The 21,351-nt window shown below is 46.3% G+C and overlaps 1 protein-coding gene across 4 annotated transcripts in view; it reads right to left on the bottom strand.

Moving 5' to 3' along the window:
* LOC122929221 overlaps positions 1-21,351 on the bottom strand; it is a 171,961-nt gene that overhangs the window by 43,799 nt on the left and 106,811 nt on the right. For all 4 annotated transcript variants that reach the window (XM_044282728.1, XM_044282726.1, XM_044282727.1 and 1 more), the window contains exons 6-7: positions 240-367; positions 103-130 (exon numbers count right to left, since the gene is read on the bottom strand). In XM_044282728.1, the coding sequence (XP_044138663.1) occupies positions 127-130; positions 240-367 (132 nt within the window). In that variant the 3' untranslated portion in view covers positions 103-126. The remainder of the gene's footprint in view (positions 1-102; positions 131-239; positions 368-21,351) is intronic.

Below are 21,351 nucleotides of genomic sequence, written 5' to 3' on the forward strand. Positions count from 1 at the left end.
AATAAAAATTTGTAATACGAATATTCGCGCTCAACACTACTTGGTGTGTAAAGGTGGATATTCACTTAGGTGGCAGTAATATTAGGGCTTATACTTTCTTACCTTTTTTCTGGAGGATAACTTTATTTACCTATAGATAAAAAAACACAGGGTCATGAAATATATGATTTAATGACCCGCCCCCCCCCTCCGAGCAATTTATAGTGGGAACATATAAATTGCTACATAAGATATTTTACCTGTACAAGACACTCCAGTCCTGGGGGTACCACTGCCATGGGTATATCAGTCTGGTTCTGATGAGAAAATACGGGTGCGCCCCGCCATTCAGGTTGGGTTTGGACAGGTCCAGAGTTCTTGTGATGTTCTGTGTAAGGCAGCACATACATGAGTAAATTATACACATAGATATGGAGTGCTTGACTCTCGAGAAGTGCCATACATAGTGCAAAGCAAGCCCCAAAACAATGACTAAAATGTTAGTGCTGTTGTAGGGGGGGCGGCATAGCTTGTTGCCCCCTTCCCCTCCCACTTAGGATCTCCCCTCTTAGCCGAGACTAAAGCTGCATCCTGCCCCATTACCCAATACTCCCCCAAGGATCAAATCCTAAGTGATTCCTTGGGGGTAATGTCTTATGCTTAATTTCCTGATTGGTCCTCAGAAATAATAAACACAGTGATGTCACAGTACAGGGATAATAAACACAGTGATGTCACAGTACAGGAATAATAAACACAGTGATGTCACAGTACAGGGATAATAAATACAGTGATGTCACAGTACAGAGATAATAAACACAGTGATGTCACAGTACAGGGATAATAAACACAGTGATGTCACAGTACAGGGGTTATAAACACAGTGATGTCACAGTACAGGGATAATAAACACAGTGATGTCACAGTACAGGGATAATACACACAGTGATGTCACAGTACAGGGATAATAAACACAGTGATGTCACAGCAGAGGGATAATAAACACAGTGATGTCACAGTACAGGGATAATAAACACAGTGATGTCACAGCACAGGGATAATAAACACAGTGATGTCACAGCACAGAGATAATAAACACAGTGATGTCACAGTACAGGGATAATAAACACAGTGATGTCACAGTACAGGAATAATAAACACAGTGATGTCACAGTACAGGGATAATAAACACAGTGATGTCACAGAACAGGGATAATAAACACAGTGATGTCACAGTACAGGATAATAAACACAGTGATGTCACAGTACAGAGATAATAAACACAGTGATGTCACAGAACAGGGATAATAAACACAGTGATGTCACAGAACAGGGATAATAAACACAGTGATGTCACAGTGCAGGGATAATAAATACAGAGATGTCATAGTACAGGGATAATAAACACAGTGATGTCACAGTACAGGGATAATAAACACAGTGATGTCACAGTACAGGAATAATAAACACAGTGATGTCACAGTACAGGGATAATAAACACAGTGATGTCACAGAACAGGGATAATAAACACAGTGATGTCACAGTACAGGATAATAAACACAGTGATGTCACAGTACAGGGATAATAAACACAGAGATGTCATAGTACAGGGATAATAAACACAGTGATGTCACAGTACAGGGATAATAAACACAGTGATGTCACAGTACAGGGATAATAAACACAAGGATGTCACAGTACAGAGATAATACACACAGTGATGTCACAGAACAGGGATAATAAACACAGTGATGTCACAGTACAGGGATAATAAACACAGTGATGTCACAGTACAGGGATAATAAACACAGTGATGTCACAGAACAGAGATAATAAACACAGTGATGTCACAGTACAGGGATAATAAACACAGTGATATCACAGTACAGAGATAATAAACACAGTGATGTCACAGTCCAGAGATAATAAACACAGTGATGTCACAGTACAGGGATAATACACACAGTGATGTCACAGTACAGGGATAATACACACAGTGATGTCACAGTACAGGGATAATACACACAGTGATGTCACAGAACAGAGATAATAAACACAGTGATGTCACAGAACAGAGATAATAAACACAGTGATGTCACAGTACAGGGATAATAAACACAGTGATATCACAGTACAGAGATAATAAACACAGTGATGTCACAGTACAGGGATAATACACACAGTGATGTCACAGTACAGGGATAATACACACAGTGATGTCACAGTACAGGGATAATAAACACAGAGATGTCACAGTGCAGGAATACCACATAAAAATGGTCACCCTAAGTAGACCTTAGGTCTCAGTGGAATGGGTCCATTTTCATTCTGCCTGTTACTCTGGTATTTATGCTCATGAGGTAAGGAGCTTTTAACGTGGTCGGTGAAGGGAGCTATTACTAGAGTACTTACCTGCAGAATGAGGATCCATACTGATATGCTGCTCTAGGATCTGAGTTCATGTAAGGAATAGTAGATGCACTGTCATGCTGCGTTACCTTCCTCACCTACCACTCCCCAAATATGTAACATTATTTCCTGCTTTGGTAAGTGTGAGGGTTGTTGTCTGTAAATTATGTCTCTGACACTTCTGTTTTGAGATAAGGAAGATCTGTCTTAAGTCGTATTGTAGGGTTAATTCTGCACGTAAATAAGGAAAGAGTCGAAGTTGTTAACTCTCTGAGGAATTTCCAGTGGTGTCAACAGGTAATGAAAACTAGAAACCAACTGGGCATGTAGGTGAGGGATAGCTGAAGGCCTCTGAGCTCTTCTGGTACATCTTTAACGTCTCCAGAACCCACTTTATTTCTCTTTGTTTAACCAAGGGTCCTGACGGTCGGTGCACACTAGAAGACACTCCCCTGGATGACTGATTACTTTACTTTTGTGTCTTCATCTACTTTATACACTTATCAATCATTCATGGTTACTGTTGTGAATACAGAGGTGAGAAACAAATACTGGACCACTGTCTGGGAGCGTCGTCAGAAAGCTCCTAATCTGGTACCTATCTTCCTTTACAACTCCGGTTAGTAAATCTAAGGCTACCCCTAGGTGTTTATCAGAGGCTGCTGCGAGGCCCGGCTGGATTTGGCTGCTAGGTACCAAGGTTATGACTGCAAACTAAGGTGGTAGAAAGTAGGTGAAAGCTCACAAGGAGAAGACCTATCAGATGCCAAGAGGAGAAGGAGAGTAGAACAAGCCAGTCTAAGCCAGGAGAGTCAGTAGAAATCAGGAGACAAAGGGTTAATGCAGAAACAAACTGATGACCTGCGATTATTGTTCTTGTCACACAAGATTCCTCTGTCTGAAAACTCCCCGTTATTGATTATATTCCTAATTCCATTAGGAACCGCTTCAACTACCGGATCAGTCATGAGCCGTTGTGGATCTAGGGGGGTACCATCTCTCCTTGGGGAGAGAGCGCCTTAATCGGCGTGAGGAGACTTATAGGCCATACATGCTCCTCTTGAATTCTGGGAAGAATTATATCTGGTGGCATCAGAGGTGGAGCTTGTTAAGAGCTCATTTGCATCACTTTCTTCCCAGAATTCCAGAGGAGCATGTAAGGCCTATTGTCACAGCTGAGGATGGGGAAAACCCTCAGCCGTGCGATGACAGAAGATGGTGGTCGCTGCTCGACCAGGATGACAGAATTAGGGAGCAGGTCACCTCCTAATCGCATCCCTAATCTGACCCTGACTCCTAGCTGTATGAGCCGACCCTGATGGTAGGAGGGCTCATACTCTGGAACCTTGAAGTCCCTGCTAGCCCTCAGGGTGGCCCTAAACTAGGAGCAGGGTAAGACGACCTGTTCCTTCTGGATACGGAGGAACAGGAGTCTCACTGGCCAAGCTATAAAGAAAGGGGAACAGAAACAGTCATATGGCAATGGCAGGTAAGTGCAACTAGTACCACACCTACCTGCCACAGACACAGAGCCTGGAACCCAGGTATAAGTGCTGCTGTCCACAACAACACAAGAGACAGAGCACACACCACACAGGAACCCAGGAAACCATACGCTGCAATAAATAAGCATAACACAAATGCATCCTCATAACATTGTGTATCACATTTTATGACCACAAGGGTGGCCCTCACTGGCAGATTGTATATGGGACCAGGCGAGTGCCTCCAGCTTACTACAAGGCTGGAGTACCCCTCAGACATCAGGTCTCAACTGAGGCTTTATAGCCCATGTAGACACACCCACAATCAGACACACCCAGTGCACACACACTAGGAAGGAAGTTAACCCTTCCAACACCAGGGAAGACATCAACTTAAAGGGGAAGTGCACACAACTCAAACCCAGTGCACACCAAACAGGGAATGTGCACCATATAAAGGCAGGTTGCCAGGTGCAACCGCATGCACATTGCAGCAAGCTGCCCAGCACCAGCTCAGGCTGCCAAACTGCAAAACAATCACATGTTGCCAGCGGCAACCACAAGTGAGGCAACAAAAAAGCGGCCCTCACCTGTGGCTGAACAACAACACCAGACCGCAGGCAACAGCATGCGGACACAGGAGTCACGACCATGACCATGGTCGTGACACTTATAAGTCTCCTCACGCCAATTAAGGTGCTCTCTCCCCAAGGAGCATTACTTCCCCCCCAAATCCTGACTTAGGCCTCTCGCCCAGTTAAGCCAGTATTCTCTGCTCTGCACTGATGAGGGGCAATCACCCCTGGCTTACTTAATATCCGAGTCATTTCTTAATTATCAAAAATGTCTCCCCTTGTAACAATCTCCTACTGTTTTCCTCCTCATTTTTACTACCTCCTGGACCTGCCACCTGAGACCTGACACCTGACGGGCCCGATTATAAAAATGTCGGGCAACCATAATCTCACCTCGTTTTGTCACCTCCACTGTATCCATCTTACTCTCCCTTCTGAGTTCCTTCCTAAGGCCTCTTGCACACGAACGTGTGCTGCCCGATGCCGTATTGCGGACCGCATATGCGGATCCGCAATAAACGGGCACCGTTCCGAGTGCATTCCGCATCACGGATGCGGACCCATTGACTTGATTGGGTCAGCAAATCCGGAGATGCGGAACGGTGCGGCCCGGAAGCATGGAACGGAACTTCTGTGGTGTTCCGTTCCGTGCTTCCGTTCAGCAAAAAGATATAACTTGATGGATCGCGGACCCCATTCAAGTGAATTGGGTCGCGATCCGCATGCGGTTGGCCCAGGGTCTGTGCCCGTACACTGCGGACCGCAATTTGTGGCCTGCTGCACGGGCACAGAGCCCTTACGTTCGTCTGCAAGAGGCCTAATGCTGGACTTACGCTCATTGATTCTGATCCTTACAACAAACATTCTCCCAAATATTTGATCATGTCTAAGCACCTCCCAATATTTCAGAATTACCTTTTTGTATTAGTCTAGAATGTCGATCATATTTGGAAACACAAATACACAAATTGTTTCTTTTGCTTCTCCTTCTTTTTAACCTGTCTGACGTCCCGTCTTGTTTTTTTACCGACCTCCATTCCGACTTCAGTCGCCTCTATCTTATTATAACCCTTCTGTATGAATTTATTATCCATCAATAAGCAATTTTCTTTCATATTCTTTATCTGAGCTGGATATCCTTCTGGCCCGTGTGGACTGGCTCCTAGGAAAAATGTGAGGGGTGCGGTGGCTGGAATGAAGCAGCAGGTTATTTCGATCTGTGGTCTTTGTGAATAGTGCGGTCTCAAATCCTCCCTCTTCGCGCCGTAATTCCACATCCGAAAAATGAATAACATTTTCATCATAACTCAGTGTAAATTTGATGGTATTATGACACTCGTTCAAATGGGTAACAAACTGTAGAAGGGAAGATTCATCCCCCCTCCATAGCATGAACACATCGTCCACATAGCGAAGCCACGTGGACGATGTGTCCAAACCACCCGCACAGAATACATGAAGTGTCTCAAAGGCTTCCATGAATATATTAGCGAAACTCAAAGCTGCGGAGGACCCCATCGAAGTAGCCTTAGGCCTAGTTCACACGATCGTTTTTTGTACGGGCCGTTTTTTTGTGTTCCGTATACGGTCCGTATATACGGAACCATGCATTTCAATGGTTCCGTATGCATTTCGTTTCCGTATTTACGTTTTTTCCGTCCCGTTGAAAGATAAAACATGTCCTATATTTGGCCACAAATCACGTTCCGTGGCTCCATTAAAGTCAATGGGTCCGCAAAAAAAACGGAACACATACGGAAATACATCCGTATGTCTTCCGTATCTGTTCCGTTTTTGCTGAACCATCTATTGAAAATGTTATGCCCAGCCCAATTTTTCTATGTAATTACTGTATACTGTATATGCCATACGGAAAAACGGAACGGAAAAATGGAACAGAGACGGAAACACAATGGAACTCAAAAACCGAACAACGGATCCGTGAAAAACGGACCGCAAAAAACTATAAAAGCCATACGTTCGTGTAAACTAGGCCTTAGGGCTCATACACACGACCGTGTGCTGGCCGTGGTCGTACTGTGGCCCACATACGGCGGATACGCAATACACGGGAACCGGCCGTGTGTATCCCGCATCACGGATCGCGGACCCATTCACTTGAATGGGTCCACAATCTGGGAGATGAGGAATGGAGGCACGAATCGAAAGCCCACGGAAGCACTACAGAGTGCTTCTGTTGGCTTACTGTATGTGCCTTCGCACCGCAAAAAAAGTAGTTCTGTTTTTTGGTTCCGTTTTTCCGTATGGCATGTAGATATGTAACATCCCAGAGTATGTCACTAAAACTCTGTCACCCTGCTACATGATGTTAAAGTGAAAATGTGTTATCATCTGGTGTAAACTGACATTACATTTGCCTTATCTGGATTTTCTGTGACTGTTTCATGTAAATTGCTGTAATTGTTTATGTACACCAGTAGGTGGCGGCAATATATAGACAGTCTATAGGACAGGCAGTTTAGTATATCTAGGCTGGAATAGTCCATTCCAGTCTAGGCTCCCCTGTATGAGCAGAAGTGGGACGTTCCCATGTCCTGTATCACAAGGAAGAGTAGGAAGTCTAGTTCAGTGTACCAGCCACCCCTGTTGGGGGAGGCTGTGTTGGTAGGAGCTCCCAGAAACAGGGATCCCAACCCTGGATCCAACCTCGGCTGAGGTTCAAGATCCATCTTCCCAGCCTCAGTCATCTACCTCAGCTGGACGACCAGAGAAGCAGCATTCACAGAACAATAGATCTCCAGGAAGAAGACACCATACCCTGCGAGCTGTCCTGTGAGTACAGATCCCAAGACCAGGAGAAGATAAGTACCTCCTCAGCTAGTCAGGCCCATACCAAGCAGAATACAGACAGAGCAGAAGACTAATACCTGCCAGAACAATAGGCGTATGTACCAGATGCAGAATAGATATAAATTCCTGCCACATATTGCCAACACCTGCTGGGATCCAAGACTAAAGCTGTAACTTGTACGGATTTAAAGCTGCATTAAGTAAAGACGTGTTGGACGATATTTCCTGTCTGGATCTTAATAATTCCATCAAAACTCCTATTAACAGCACTCATTTTGTTGCATGTGAGCCAGGATCCAGGAGTCCAGCCGTACCAAGGTAGGAGACACAGTTGACACTGCATAGAGACATTATTCCCCCTCTGGCATTCCTCACCTGGTATGAGCTATAACATCTTAAAGGGCATAGGCGTGCGCACGGGGTGTGCCGGGTGTGCCTGGGCACACCCTAATCAAGCCGACTTGAGGTTTAAAATATGTGCTCATCTGCCGATTTCACTGAGCGCTGTGAGCGGCACTGCAGGCAGCAGAGCAATACTGCTGATGCCTGAAATCTCCAATAACAGAGCTCTGTACATTACAGAGCTCTGTTATAAGGGAGGAGGCTGCTGATTGGCCAGTATCAGCTGGCTGCCCTGCCATTGGTTGATCCTCTCACACCCCCTTCTCTTGGGAGCTGAACACAGCAGCAGCAGTAGCTTCCTTTTCAGTTATTATTAAAACAGGACGCGCGCCACCCCTGCGGCTAATGAAGTGCCAGGGACAGCATAGGAAGCGCGCCACCCCTGCGGCCGATGAAGTGCCAGGGACAGCATAGGAAGCGCGCCACCCCTGCGGCTGATGAAGTGCCAGGGACAGCATAGGAAGCGCGCCACCCCTGTGGCTGATGAAGTGCCAGAGACAGCATAGGAAGCGCGCCACCTCTGCTGCTGCTGAAGTGCCAGGGACAGCATAGGAAGCGCGCCACCCCTGCTGCTGCTGAAGTGCCAGGGACAGCATAGGAAGTGCGCCACCCCTGTGGCTGCTGAAGTGCCAGGGACAGCATAGGAAGTGCGCCACCCCTGTGGCTGCTGAAGTGCCAGGGACAGCATAGGAAGCGCGCTACCCCTGCTGCTGCTGAAGTGCCAGGGACAGCATAGGAAGCGCGCCACCCCTGCTGCTGCTGAAGTGCCAGGGACAGCATAGGAAGCGCGCCACCCCTGCGGCTGATGATGTGCCAGGGACAGCATAGGAAGCGCGCCACCCCTGCTGCTGCTGAAGTGCCAGGGACAGTATAGGAAGCGAGCCACCCCTGCTGCTGCTGATGTGCCAGGGACAGCATAGGAAGCGCGCCACCCCTGCGGCTGATGAAGTGCCAGGGACAGCATAGGAAGCGCGCCACCCCTGCGGCTGATGAAGTGCCAGAGACAGCATAGGAAGCGCGCCACCCCTGCCAAGACAGAGGCTAAAAAAAACTGCTTCTGACCCTTATGTTAAAACATAACTTTCATTTGATTGCTTTAACACCTAATGGAAATTTTTTTTTTTTTTTTTTTTTTTTAAAGCTGCTGTTTCTCTAGATGACCTTATAGTAGTGGTAATAGAGTCTCAAGGGTCTATAAAAGCAGCAACACTATTTTTACAGACCTTTGAGATTCTATTAACACTACTATTAACATAAGGTCATCTAGTGAAAAAGCAGGTTTTTTTAATTCATTTTTTTCCGTTTAGGTGTTAGAGCAATCTAATGAAAGTTATGTTTTAACACCTAAAGGAATATTTTTTTTTTAAAACCTACTGTTTCTCTAGTTGACCGTATGTTGATAGTAGTGTTAATAGAGTCTCTAAGGTTTGCAAAAATAGTGTAGCTGCTTTTATGGACACTTGAGACTCTATTTCTACTACTATCAACATAAGGTCATCTAGAGAAACAGCAGCTTTTAAAAAATTTTTTTTTCCTTTAGGTGTTTAGGTATTAGAGCAATCAAATGAAAGGGTTTTGTTTAGCCTCTTGGTTTATAGTTTTTCTATGTAAGTTCTCTGGATCAATGAGAATTTTCCCCCGTATGGGTTTATATATGGAGAGCAATGTCCAGTGATAACAGAGAGGACTATTCTGTATATTGTACGGGATGGTGCAGGGATTATACTGTATATTGTATGGGATGGTGCAGGGATTATACTGTATTGTATGGGATGGCGCAGTGGTTTTTATGCTCTTTGATGTCACAATTATCTTAGGTTTTCCTATCACCCACCTTTGATGTCGCTGTGCCCAGCTCTGAGCCGATCCAGCTCAGCAACTGCGAAGGCTTAGAGGGAACACTGGTTCTGTCACCCCCGTGCTGCACTTTTTCGCCCCATAGGATGCATTTTTTCCCCCAAATGGGGCGAATACTAATCAAGTTATTAGTACCAGAGGGCCAAGAAGCACTATACTCACCTCTTCCTGGTCCTCATGCGCTCTACTGTGAAGGCTGCACACAGTGTGAGGCCATGCTGTGACCTCACACTGTGCGTGCCCACACAGTATACTGTACAAGAGGATTACCGAGCGCAAGCAGTGAGGAGCGGCAGCGTCCGGAGCAGGAAAGTGTTTTTTATTTTATTTTATTTTATATGGGGGCGCGGGGGGTTGATATGAGGCACCGGTGGCTGATATGAGGCACTGGGGCTCTTATCTGAGGTCTGATTGGGGGTCATTCACATTGGGGTCTGATCTGAGATCTTATTGGGGTCTTATTGACATTGGGGGTCTGATTGGTGGTCTGACCTGAGATGTAATGAATTTTTTTTTTCTTATTGTCCCTCTCTAAAACCTAGGTGCGTCACCTTATGGGCCAGAGCGTCTTATAGGGCGAAAAATACGGTAAGTTTACAAATGATTTCTTCTCCCTTCATTATATTGATAGTGCAAGTCTGTATGTATGTATACAGAGTGTATTTGTGCATGTGTATATAATATATATATATATATATATATATATATATATATACACATACATATACACACACATACACAGGTGCGTGCGCTGCATCTGTGTTTGTGCTTTAGGGTGCACACCCTAATGCAATAGGCTGCGCACGCCTATGTTAAAGGGCCCTGCTACAATACCTGCGCAAGCTGCAACTGGCGTCACAAACTTATACACATATAAAACTGACCCACTGCATAGCAACCCCACTGACCCAGTATCCTGCTCATTGCATCAAGTGGCGTCACGAACAGGATCGGATTGTATTGTGTGTCCATCCCTAACAACAGAACCGTATCTAATTGTGTGCAAAAACGGACTTAAATTGCATGTTACCAGTATAACAGCGGGGGCAGAAGATTGTGCAAAGATCGCTAAAATAGTGATTTTTTTTACTTGTATTTTTGTACCAAAGAAAGCGCTAAGTGTGCGCTGCAGCACTTGAAGAGTTAATTAGACTTTGTGGAAATTCGCCATATTCGTTTTAAGATGGCGCTTCATCTTCATGCCAAAGAACAAAGGAACGCCCTCTCAAGAGCGCGAAAATGAGGAATACGTCCCTCAAAAGCAGGAAAATCTTGTAACACTCCCTACAGAAAGGCGCGAAGATGTCGAATACGCCCCTTCAGGAGCGGGAAAAATTGAAAACGCCCTCCATGACCTTGTTACTGACCTGGCCCGAGGTGATAAAAACTCCACCCTCTGCTCCCCTCCCTTAATTCTGGCAATCAGTGTGTTCAGGAGAGCAGCAAACATGGCTTACCCGCGTCCCAGGTGGAACGAAATGTCCATCGGCGGAGAGGCCATGTATCCAGAACAGCCGCTGGAGATCCAAGTCTCCCAGCTATTACAGAGACATGGACCATCAATCTTTGGTGCCATGCCGGAGGCAGTGGATCCCTCCGTGCCCAAAGACCCAGTCTCACCAGCCCTGTCCAGTATTCCAGAGGAGTCGGAGAAGGCCGCTGCTGAAGCCCCAATCCCTGATATGGAGAGCCAGGAGGTGTTCAAGTTCCCGGAGGCCGTGGATCCCTCCGCCGACTCAAGTGTCACCGCGGAAGAAGATATACCCTCAGGAATGGAAGTGGACGTCGAGCCATCCACTGCAGGGGCCTTTGCTACTGAAACCAGCATCCAGTCTGCGGCGCAGACGAATATGGAGCATCACCAGAGGACACCGTAACCGGCCGCGACATCAGGTAGGAGCCACCCCGCTCCCTGAGGCCCAGGCCCGGTCCGTGTCCGTCCCACTGCCACGTCCAGACACCCCAGCACTTGCCGTCAGGGCCAGGCCTGCACCGTATCCCGCGACATCCACCAACGTCACCGGATCCCAACCTGCACCGCTGTCTGTGCATCCTGGTGCGGGGAGGCGGCTGGAGATTCCACTCCGCCGCCCAGCTATGAGAAGCTCCGCAGCCTAAATCTAGATGTCCCACATGAGATTACTGCATTCGCCCAGACCGCATGGGAATACAAGTCAGCGGTTGAGGAATGGGTGAAGGTGGTAATTGACGATCCTAAACCAGGAGACCCCAAGTTGGCCAGGAGGACCGGAACCGTCCTATGGTTCTCGGTAGAGAGAGGAGTGGGGTTCCTCCGGGACAATTATTCTGGGACCGAGGTATTTGTGGCCCGCCAGTCCGTGAAACGCCACTACCTGCCCCAGGAAAGGCATAATCAATATGTGGGGGATCAAGTGGAGTACACCCCCATGAGGTCCATGCAAGGACTCTTTGCAGCAGGAGTCTCACTACTGCAGAAGCCACTCTCCCCTGTCGTCACCCCAGAGACCTGGCAGGAGGATCCAGGCTCTGCGGGCAGGACCCGTTGTCTACAGGAGACCCTGGATGGCCGTCTGCTATTCAGGGAAAAGGCGCAACCTGCCCCTGCACCCTTGATTCTAGATTTGTCACCGCCACCAACCCTGAAGGTAGGGCAAATAAATAACAGTGTCCTTACATTTAATCCCAAGGTGCAGCCATGCTTCCTGCCGCCTTATATGCTCCCCTGGAAGCAGCCACAACAGCCACAGTCCAATGTTCCAGCTCTCCCTGAGCCTTTGCAGCCAGAAGTTCTGCCACTTCCTGCACCGGCTGTGGATCCCGGTTTGCAGCGTGTCACAGCAACCCTTTCCTGGCTGTCTGCACAGTCTATCCCTACTGTCACGGGTAGAGGGCGGTGGCGTACTACCAACGATACTGTATGCTTCCACGAGAGGCTGGAAAATCCTCTCATGAGGTTTAGCAGCTCCCTCAGTGAGGAGGAGCTGGACATCTACCTGTAAGGTGTCCCCACTACAGAAAAATTCCAACAATGACATTGTTTTGGGAGCCACGCCATGGACTGCTATCTGACGGATGAGGACCTGTTTGGCAGGTTTTAGTGTGCTGTTTTTAACCGTTTTGTTCCAGGTTGCCACTGTTTGTCCTCATCCAGATGGTCATGTCAGTAGGGACTCCCCCCATCAGCACTTTAACCCCTTCATCTCCAAGTTAACTGTTTTATCCCCTTTCTCAGGTTACTTGATAGCCTTTGCTGCTATCATTATATTAACTTTTAACCCTTTGGATTACAATTTACTCCTTTGCCCTGTGAATTGCAAGGAACTTTTATCAGTTTCCAGAGGACCCTACAATTTAAGCACTTTCAGGAAACAGGACTCAAGTTATTGTTGAGCCTCACCTGACATTTGCACAAATAAATTGCATTATTTTATAAAATGTTTTATTGCAACATAAAAGCTTGCATATAATTGTCATGCTATTTAATAATTTATGTCATTGTAACCAGTTTACAAATGTTATGCAACGTTTAAGATAACATGCCCATTGTGTGTATTCTCCTTCTAGGTGACGCAATGTGAATTCATGTACTGTCCATCATGATTGCACTTAACAAAAATTGTAGCAACTTACTTAAAGTGTGCCTTTTTCTAGCTCTTGTTCTCTCCCCCCTAGTACGGACTGTCATTACAGGGACGTTGTATACTGTTAAAGGGGCTATTAATTATTGAGATTTATGCTAATCTCAATAATTAATATTAATAAATAGGTGGAGATCGTCTAGTGATGACTCCGCCTATTTATGCCTAAATTAATAACAAATCGCTTCTGATTGCCTTACGCTAATCTCTAAACTAGCTGCATGCGCCTTACTAACTACCGTCAGTAACCACACGTTACACCAGACGTATAAATAACACAGTATTTATTAATCCTTACAGAACATAACACACGTAATATACTAATAATACAGTACCAATAATTCACTACAACTTATTGCTGCGGCGCCTTACTACTACAAAGGAATATATGTTTATAACTATATATAACTATATCAAGGGAATAGATATCTATATAGTTATAGCAGCACACAGCAATATATATATATACACACTATAACAATATACTATTACGGTTCTAACTACACACCTGAGCGTTTTACAGCGCGTTCAAACGCGCTGTAAAACGCTCAACACATGAAAACCAATGCTTCCCTATGGCCCTGGTTCACACTTGATCGTTTTACAGCGCGTTTGAACGCGCTGAAAAACGCCCTACGCTGAAAAAAGTTCTTGAGCTTCTTTGGGGTGTTTGGTCATGCGTTCCCGTACATAGACTTTCGGGAACGCGCGACAATGGGCGTTCGCTTGTCTCTGTATGCGCGATTGTAAACGCCGGTACAATCGCGCATACAGAGCGCTCCTTTCAGAACGCTAAGGTGTGAACCCAGTGTAACACAGTCCCAAGTCCTCCCCAACATCTAACTACAATTGCAATAATACACATACATACACTTTACCAGCAGGCCACCCAATCCTGACAATATACTATCCCTACGGGGAATAACCAGGGGTTATTACGGACACTGTTGCTGCTGGGGGTAAGCAGGACAGTCGTGACGGGGGTAGAGACACAGGGGCAACACCAGTGTAACAGGGGATATGAGGGATCTACAAACACAGGGGATATTAGGAGTATAGGGGGACTCAGGGCAGGAGAGGTTAAGGGTAACCAAGGGCTATACAGGGGAAGGAGAGGGTTATAGAGGGATTTGGGGTAAGATGACCAGGGTTATAAGAGGGTTGGGGGTGTATCAAGGGTCCAAGGGAGGTTTGTTGGTGGTATAGGGGGAGTAAGGGTAATAATGTAGGGGGTAGTATATGGTTAATAGTATGGGGGGAATATAGTAGGGGGGAAGCAAGGGTTAATAATATCGTTGGTGGTATAGGGAATAGGGGTTAATGATACTTAGGGTCCTTATGCTCGTTGTCCAGGGATGATCCTCTCAGGCTGGGGCTTGTTTCCAAAGTGCCTCAGCATAGCGCCGCCGGACTATTTAAGTTCGGCGGCGCTCGCTCCCGAGGCAGCCCGTCCTGTGGCGCACATGCGCGCCGCTGGCCCGAACACGTGGGCCGGCGCGGTGATATGACGTCACCGCACCGTCCCGCGCATCCCAGAGCGCACTTCCAGGCGGAGGGTTCCTTTGATCCTCCGCCTGTAGTGCAATCTGCAATGATTATCGCGCCGGAGGTATGCAGATAACAGAGGGAGGGATGTTTGTTTCCCTCTCTCTGTTATGTTAACTATCCCCAGCAGCTGGGGATAGTTAAATACCAAAAGGCATTGGAACTCTATTGATCCTATGCCTTTTGAGGTCACCAGAGGCTGGACATAATTGTCCAGCCATCTGGTGACCTTCTCATCCCCTGCAGGGATGCAGGAGGAGAGGGGGCACATCTTGTCACATACTATATGTGTATGGATGCTTGGGGCACATCCATACACACATATATCTATATATACAGTACAGACCAAAAGTTTGGACACACCTTCTCATTCAAAGAGTTTTCTTTATTTTCATGACTATGAAAATTGTAAATTCACACTGAAGGCATCAAAACTATGAATTAACACATGTGGAATTATATACATAACAAAAAAGTGTGAAACAACTGAAAATATGTCATATTCTAGGTTCTTCAAAGTAGCCACCTTTTGCTTTGATTACTGCTTTGCACACTCTTGGCATTCTCTTGATGAGCTTCAAGAGGTAGTCACCTGAAATGGTTTTCACTTCACAGGTGTGCCCTGTCAGGTTTAATAAGTTGGATTTCTTGCCTTATAAATGGGGTTGGGACCATCAGTTGCGTTGTGGAGAAGTCAGGTGGATACACAGCTGATAGTCCTACTGAATAGACTGTTAGAATTTGTATTATGGCAAGGAAAAAAGCAGCTAAGTAAAGAAAAACGAGTGGCCATCATTACTTTAAGAAATGAAGGTCAGTCAGTCCGAAAAATTGGGAAAACTTTGAAAGTGTCCCCAAGTGCAGTCACAAAAACCATCAAGCGCTACAAAGAAACTGGCTCACATGCGGACCGCCCCAGGAAAGGAAGACCAAGAGTCACCTCTGCTGCGGAGGATAAGTTCATCCGAGTCACCAGCCTCAGAAATCGCAGGTTAACAGCAGCTCAGATTAGAGACCAGGTCAATGCCACACAGAGTTCTAGCAGCAGACACATCTCTAGAACAACTGTTAAGAGGAGACTGTGTGAATCAGGCCTTCATGGTAGAATATCTGCTAGGAAACCACTGCTAAGGACAGGCAACAAGCAGAAGAGACTTGTTTGGGCTAAAGAACACAAGGAATGGACATTAGACCAGTGGAAATCTGTGCTTTGGTCTGATGAGTCCAAATTTGTAGATCTTTGGTTCCAACCACCGTGTCTTTGTGCGACGCAGAAAAGGTGAACGGATGGACTCTACATGCCTGGTTCCCACCGTGAAGCATGGAGGAGGAGGTGTGATGGTGTGGGGGTGCTTTGCTGGTGACACTGTTGGGATTTATTCAAAATTGAAGGCATACTGAACCAGCATGGCTACCACAGCATCTTGCAGCGGCATGCTATTCCATCCGGTTTGCGTTTAGTTGGACCATCATTTATTTTTCAACAGGACAATGACCCCAAACACACCTCCAGGCTGTGTAAGGGCTATTTGACCATGAAGGAGAGTGATGGGGTGCTGCGCCAGATGACCTGGCCTCCACAGTCACCGGACCTGAACCCAATCGAGATGGTTTGGGGTGAGCTGGACCGCAGAGTGAAGGCAAAAGGGCCAACAAGTGCTAAGCATCTCTGGGAACTCCTTCAAGACTGTTGGAAGACCATTTCAGGTGACTACCTCTTAAAGCTCATCAAGAGAATGCCAAGAGTGTGCAAAGCGTTAATCAAAGCAAAAGATGGCTACTTTGAAGAACCTAGAATATGACATATTTTCAGTTGTTTCACACTTTTTTGTTATGTATATAATTCCACATGTGTTAATTCATAGTTTTGATGCCTTCAGTGTGAATCTACAATTTTCATAGTCATGAAAATAAAGAAAACTCTTTGAATGAGGAGGTATGTCCAAACTTTTGGTCTGTACTGTATATATACCCATCACTCTACTGGGGGGGAGATATATCTATATGTATATATACATATATATGTATATTCATGGATGTTTGGGGCACATCCATAAATATACACATACACACAGGAAAAACATTAAGCCCATCAATACATATGTATATATACATATACACAGAGATGTATGCCGCCAAGGTGCCTATATACATCTCCATGCCTACCTACAGATCTCACCTGGACGGGCCTTTAGACAAGGGCTAATATACATGTATATATGTCAGGGCATATATACATATATATTTAAATATGACACTTCCCTCAACAATCCCCCTGTTGTCGGGAATACGACAATAAACATTTTGGGGGAAGGGTTGGGATGTTTCCCCCCTCCCCTCAATCGCACTTTTGGTGGCAGTTCAAGAAGAACTGAAGTAATATGGCCCTTAGGTACCTAGACATCACCCATCATGACTAACACCTCCGACCTGCCCTTCACCAAACGCTTCCATCCACCGAATACACCGTCTTCTTCTCTTTGGATCTTACATTATGATCCTCAGGTGTCAGCCACTCCCTATGTAGTCTATTTCTGACTCCGGAATGGCTTCACCCTCATCTTCTTTAGATCACTCCACTCAGCGACCATGTTCTTTTCTCTTTGCCAGTGTTGTTCTTCTGGCGTCCGTCACCCCCAATGTCAGTGCCAGTCTTTCAGTGTCAGTCACTCCCAATGATTCCGGAATGACTTTACCCTTAAACACCTCCTTATGGGGTACGGACGGCCGTAGGCTGACCTTTTAACACAAGTACGACTTTCATCTTGATTGAAGACTCAGTTGTTGGAGAGGTTCTCCCATGGACAGATACTTAGGTTTTTACAAGGCAGGTCAGAATTTCTGGTAAGAGGTGATGTCATAGTACCTAAAGTCTACCTGCGGGAAGGAACCCCGCGCTATCACCATTCAGTCCAACCCTTACAAAAAGTCACCCTTGTTGATGTTAAAGTGGCAAATACTTTAGTAAATGAGGGGCCTGACCCTAGGGAATCTACTCTTCCCCACTCACACAAACAGGTCACATCCCTCCCAATACAGCCCAATTCAATTTAGTGTGTACCCATAGAGACTCATGCAACCTGGCCTATCTCTCTACACCTCCAAAGACGCCGGTAGTAAACGGGAAATGACTATAGGATGCAAGTGTGCGCTCAGCCATATTGTAGTATGGCTGTCGCACACCTGCACCTAGAGTGTCTATGGGTACACAAGGAACTCACATGCAAATAATCATTATAATCTATACACAATATAATGAGGTCACAGGGTGGCCTAGGATTACATCCCGAACCCTCATACGAAAATCTACTACAATACGTGATATACATACACACAATGCTATGAGGTCACAGGATGGCTTTTGGATTTTCATCCCGACCCTTATAGGAAACATTATGTCCATGTGATCTCTGGCTTCAGGACTTTGTTGGAGCTAATCCCTGAGCCTCCTATGATTGACTTCGTGAAGTTTTATCTGGTTCTGGTTTAGCTGGTCCGCAAGTCTCTTGACCCTCCTATAGATTAGACACAGTCCCGTGTACATGACGATTACCAGAACCTGAAGAACTATCACTGGGTGTATCAATAGGTTAAAGAAGGATGTTGCCTTTGGACTGTAGCCGAATAGACTTTCCCACCAGGAAACCTTGGAGTCCTTGTCCAAGGCGGTAGTGATTGCCGTTATTTTGTTCCTGTCGTGCGTCAGTTGGATGGTGGCCTGTTTTTCTGTTTCTCGAAGATTCTGAAGTATTTCGTCTTCCTGGCTGAAGTCTAGTAGGAGATGTTTGAGTTCTATCCCAAAGCCAAGAGGAATCTTCTGGAGTCTCACGGGTAAGTCAGGGCGGATGTCGAGTCTCTTCTCCGGGGTGATTGGTGTCCTTCCTTGTAGCTCTGCGACATCTAAACCTAGGACGGGACTAAGGGTGCAATACGCTCCAGGGAGGAGTTTTCCTCTCTCGGTGCAATTAGTCCCATAGATTGTATAAGACATATTTTGCCTTTGGTACCAACACCAATACCCCTGTCCCAAGTATTTAGGGGAGGAGGGTATTGGGCTGGCCTTCATCTCACAGGACCCCTCAGTGCTCCAACACTGGTGTCTTAGCACCCGATCCTGATTATCTTGACAGAGGATAGCATCCTCTTTCTTCCATCATCCCTCTGTGTCTAACAGATAAGGATGGCCTCCCTCATATGTTAGAACGCCCGAGGGGAGCTGTGGATGAAGCACCGTCTGGTTATTTATGACAATCCCTAGGTTAACTACACTGTAACCCTGTCTAAGATGGCCAGATACAGGAGCCAATGACGAAGCAGTGCAAGTGAGAGTCCTACAGCCGTGCTACTGGACTACCCACAAGTCGGTGTGATTGGCTGCAAAAGGAGATATAAGAGGACTTACCCGTTGGCGGAGGTTAAATGGGAAGTGGCCGCCGTACAATGATGATACAATATGTTTAAGGTTGTCCGAGAGTTCACTTTGGACTTGCGTACACGCCAGAGCAAGCTGAGCTCTATCCTGTTCCTCTAAGAGACCTACAACTAACCTTCTAAACTTCTCTCGTAGAGCAGAAGATAGAGAGGTAGTGGCATCTATGTGCGAATGCTGCAAACCCTCTAAGACGTGGTTTACATCAAGCTGGGTCTCGAATCCTTCCCCGGCGTGTCGTGCAACATCCCCAAGTTTACCTAGTTTCAGGACTTCCCTATCCATAGTGTTCAGGGCGCCCACTCTCAATGCACCTCCGCCTAGTCCCATGGCTATCAGATCTCTTCTTCCCCTGTGATTCTTGTGTAGGAGATCGTCCTTTCTTACCTCTTGCCCCGCCTCTATCCAACCTCTTATCATGTCAATTTGGTTCCTCACAAACTCCCCACATCTGTGATCCCACTGATCGACTCTGAAGTCATCTACGGAAATTCTCCAGGTAAATAGGATGAATTTTGTCCCCGTGATGACCTTCCATGGAGATGACAGTTGAGGAGCTATAGGATCGGCCAATTGATGGATAGGGGCGTTGCAAGAGTCTGAATGCATTTTTACAGGTTGGAGACCTGTCGCTTCATAGGGGATCCTCACCACCGTTACACAAACTTGTCCTCTACCTCTGAATGGATACCATTGGTCACTTTCTCCAACCTGTAACACTAGTTTTCCTACGGGTTTGGATTTAGACAGATAGACCCATTGTGTAAATGTCCAGCACCCTTCATCTACTGCCTCGCAAAAAGGCCATCTAAACGAACCATCTATATCGATCAAAGTCAAATAATATCAAAATTAATATCCCTGCCACGGGGGTCTTTCCAATCGGAAGACACATACCTACCCCGGTATTCCTCATTCATAGGGGTACTGTCCATCCATACCTTCACTGTAGGGGGATCCACCCCATTGCACACTAAATCCCAACTCCAGGGATTAGTGTCCAATGTTACCATCTGAGTATCTTGTTCCCAGTGGGCATAGGTGATGAAATAGTATCCAGTCACCTCCTGAACACAATTGTCTCTCATGATAGTGATCATAAAAGACCGTATGGATGGAGATCCCTTTAACTGAGCATACCTGGGATCCTTGGCATCTGTGCGTACTTTTAAAACGGTGGCTCGGTAAAAGCCTTCCAGTTTTACCGGACCACTCTGGTGATTCCATAGGGCCTAGCCAGAGTTACTGCAGTTTAACTTTATCATCATTATACTGGTTCGTATGTAATCTGTGGACACATGTCCCTGAACATAACTGGATTCCCTAGTGATAATCATCTGGGAATCTCTTAACATACAATAAGCTTTTAGGGTGCCCTTTACCGGGATGGGTCTGTCAAAATATGTCCTTACCCTGAGCCCATCTTGGCTATCCCTCCTTATGAAGGTAGCTTTAAGAATATACCAGCCACTACACTCTGCCCCAGTGACATCCTCAGGACTCAGAACCCCCTCCTTAGTACACAACACTGTGGTAGTGTTGGCTTCCACTTGCTTGTAAGGATGCAAGTGAGGGTCCCTAGACACCCATCTTAAAGATCTCATAGGAGTAGGTTCAGAGTCCCGAAAATATCTGAATTCCTTGAGGCAGAGGGCATGTAAATCATGTTGCATGGCAGACACATTCTCCACAGGGGTATAATGTTGAATTAAACCTTGGGCAAAACTCTCCCTCTGGAAACCATACAGTTCTCGTATGGTTTCAGGATGTTGCCCTCCAAACATTCCACCATTAAAAGGCCGGGTTTATCAATAGATATGTTAGCCATACCATTATTAACTCCCAGGCCCTCCCCCGCAGAGGTTGAGCCTGCCATCATCATGCTTACCACCAGTGCCACAAGCTGGAGATGTGCCATGTTCAGAGGATTTCTATATCTTTTCTGGTTAGTCGTAACCTTGGTGAGTCTCCCTCCCGTGATCTGTTAATTCAATGTGAATGTAATTAGTTTCATGGATCCACCCTCGACCCACCAAACCCCCCCCCCCCCGGTCACCCAACTCTGCGAGGGTTCATATTATTGAGTTGGGGAGGCTCGGAGGGTCCCTCCCAGTTTGCATCCCAGGGGCCGGCCCGACGGAAGATTTTCACCATCACCAGCTCTCCTACAGATGGCATTGGCGTTTCCCCCTGTAGATACGGTCTGTGTAGCCGTATCGCTGCATGAGGCAATAACTCC

Source organism: Bufo gargarizans, chromosome 2 (genome assembly GCF_014858855.1).
Source record: "Bufo gargarizans isolate SCDJY-AF-19 chromosome 2, ASM1485885v1, whole genome shotgun sequence".
NCBI lineage: Eukaryota > Metazoa > Chordata > Amphibia > Anura > Bufonidae > Bufo > Bufo gargarizans.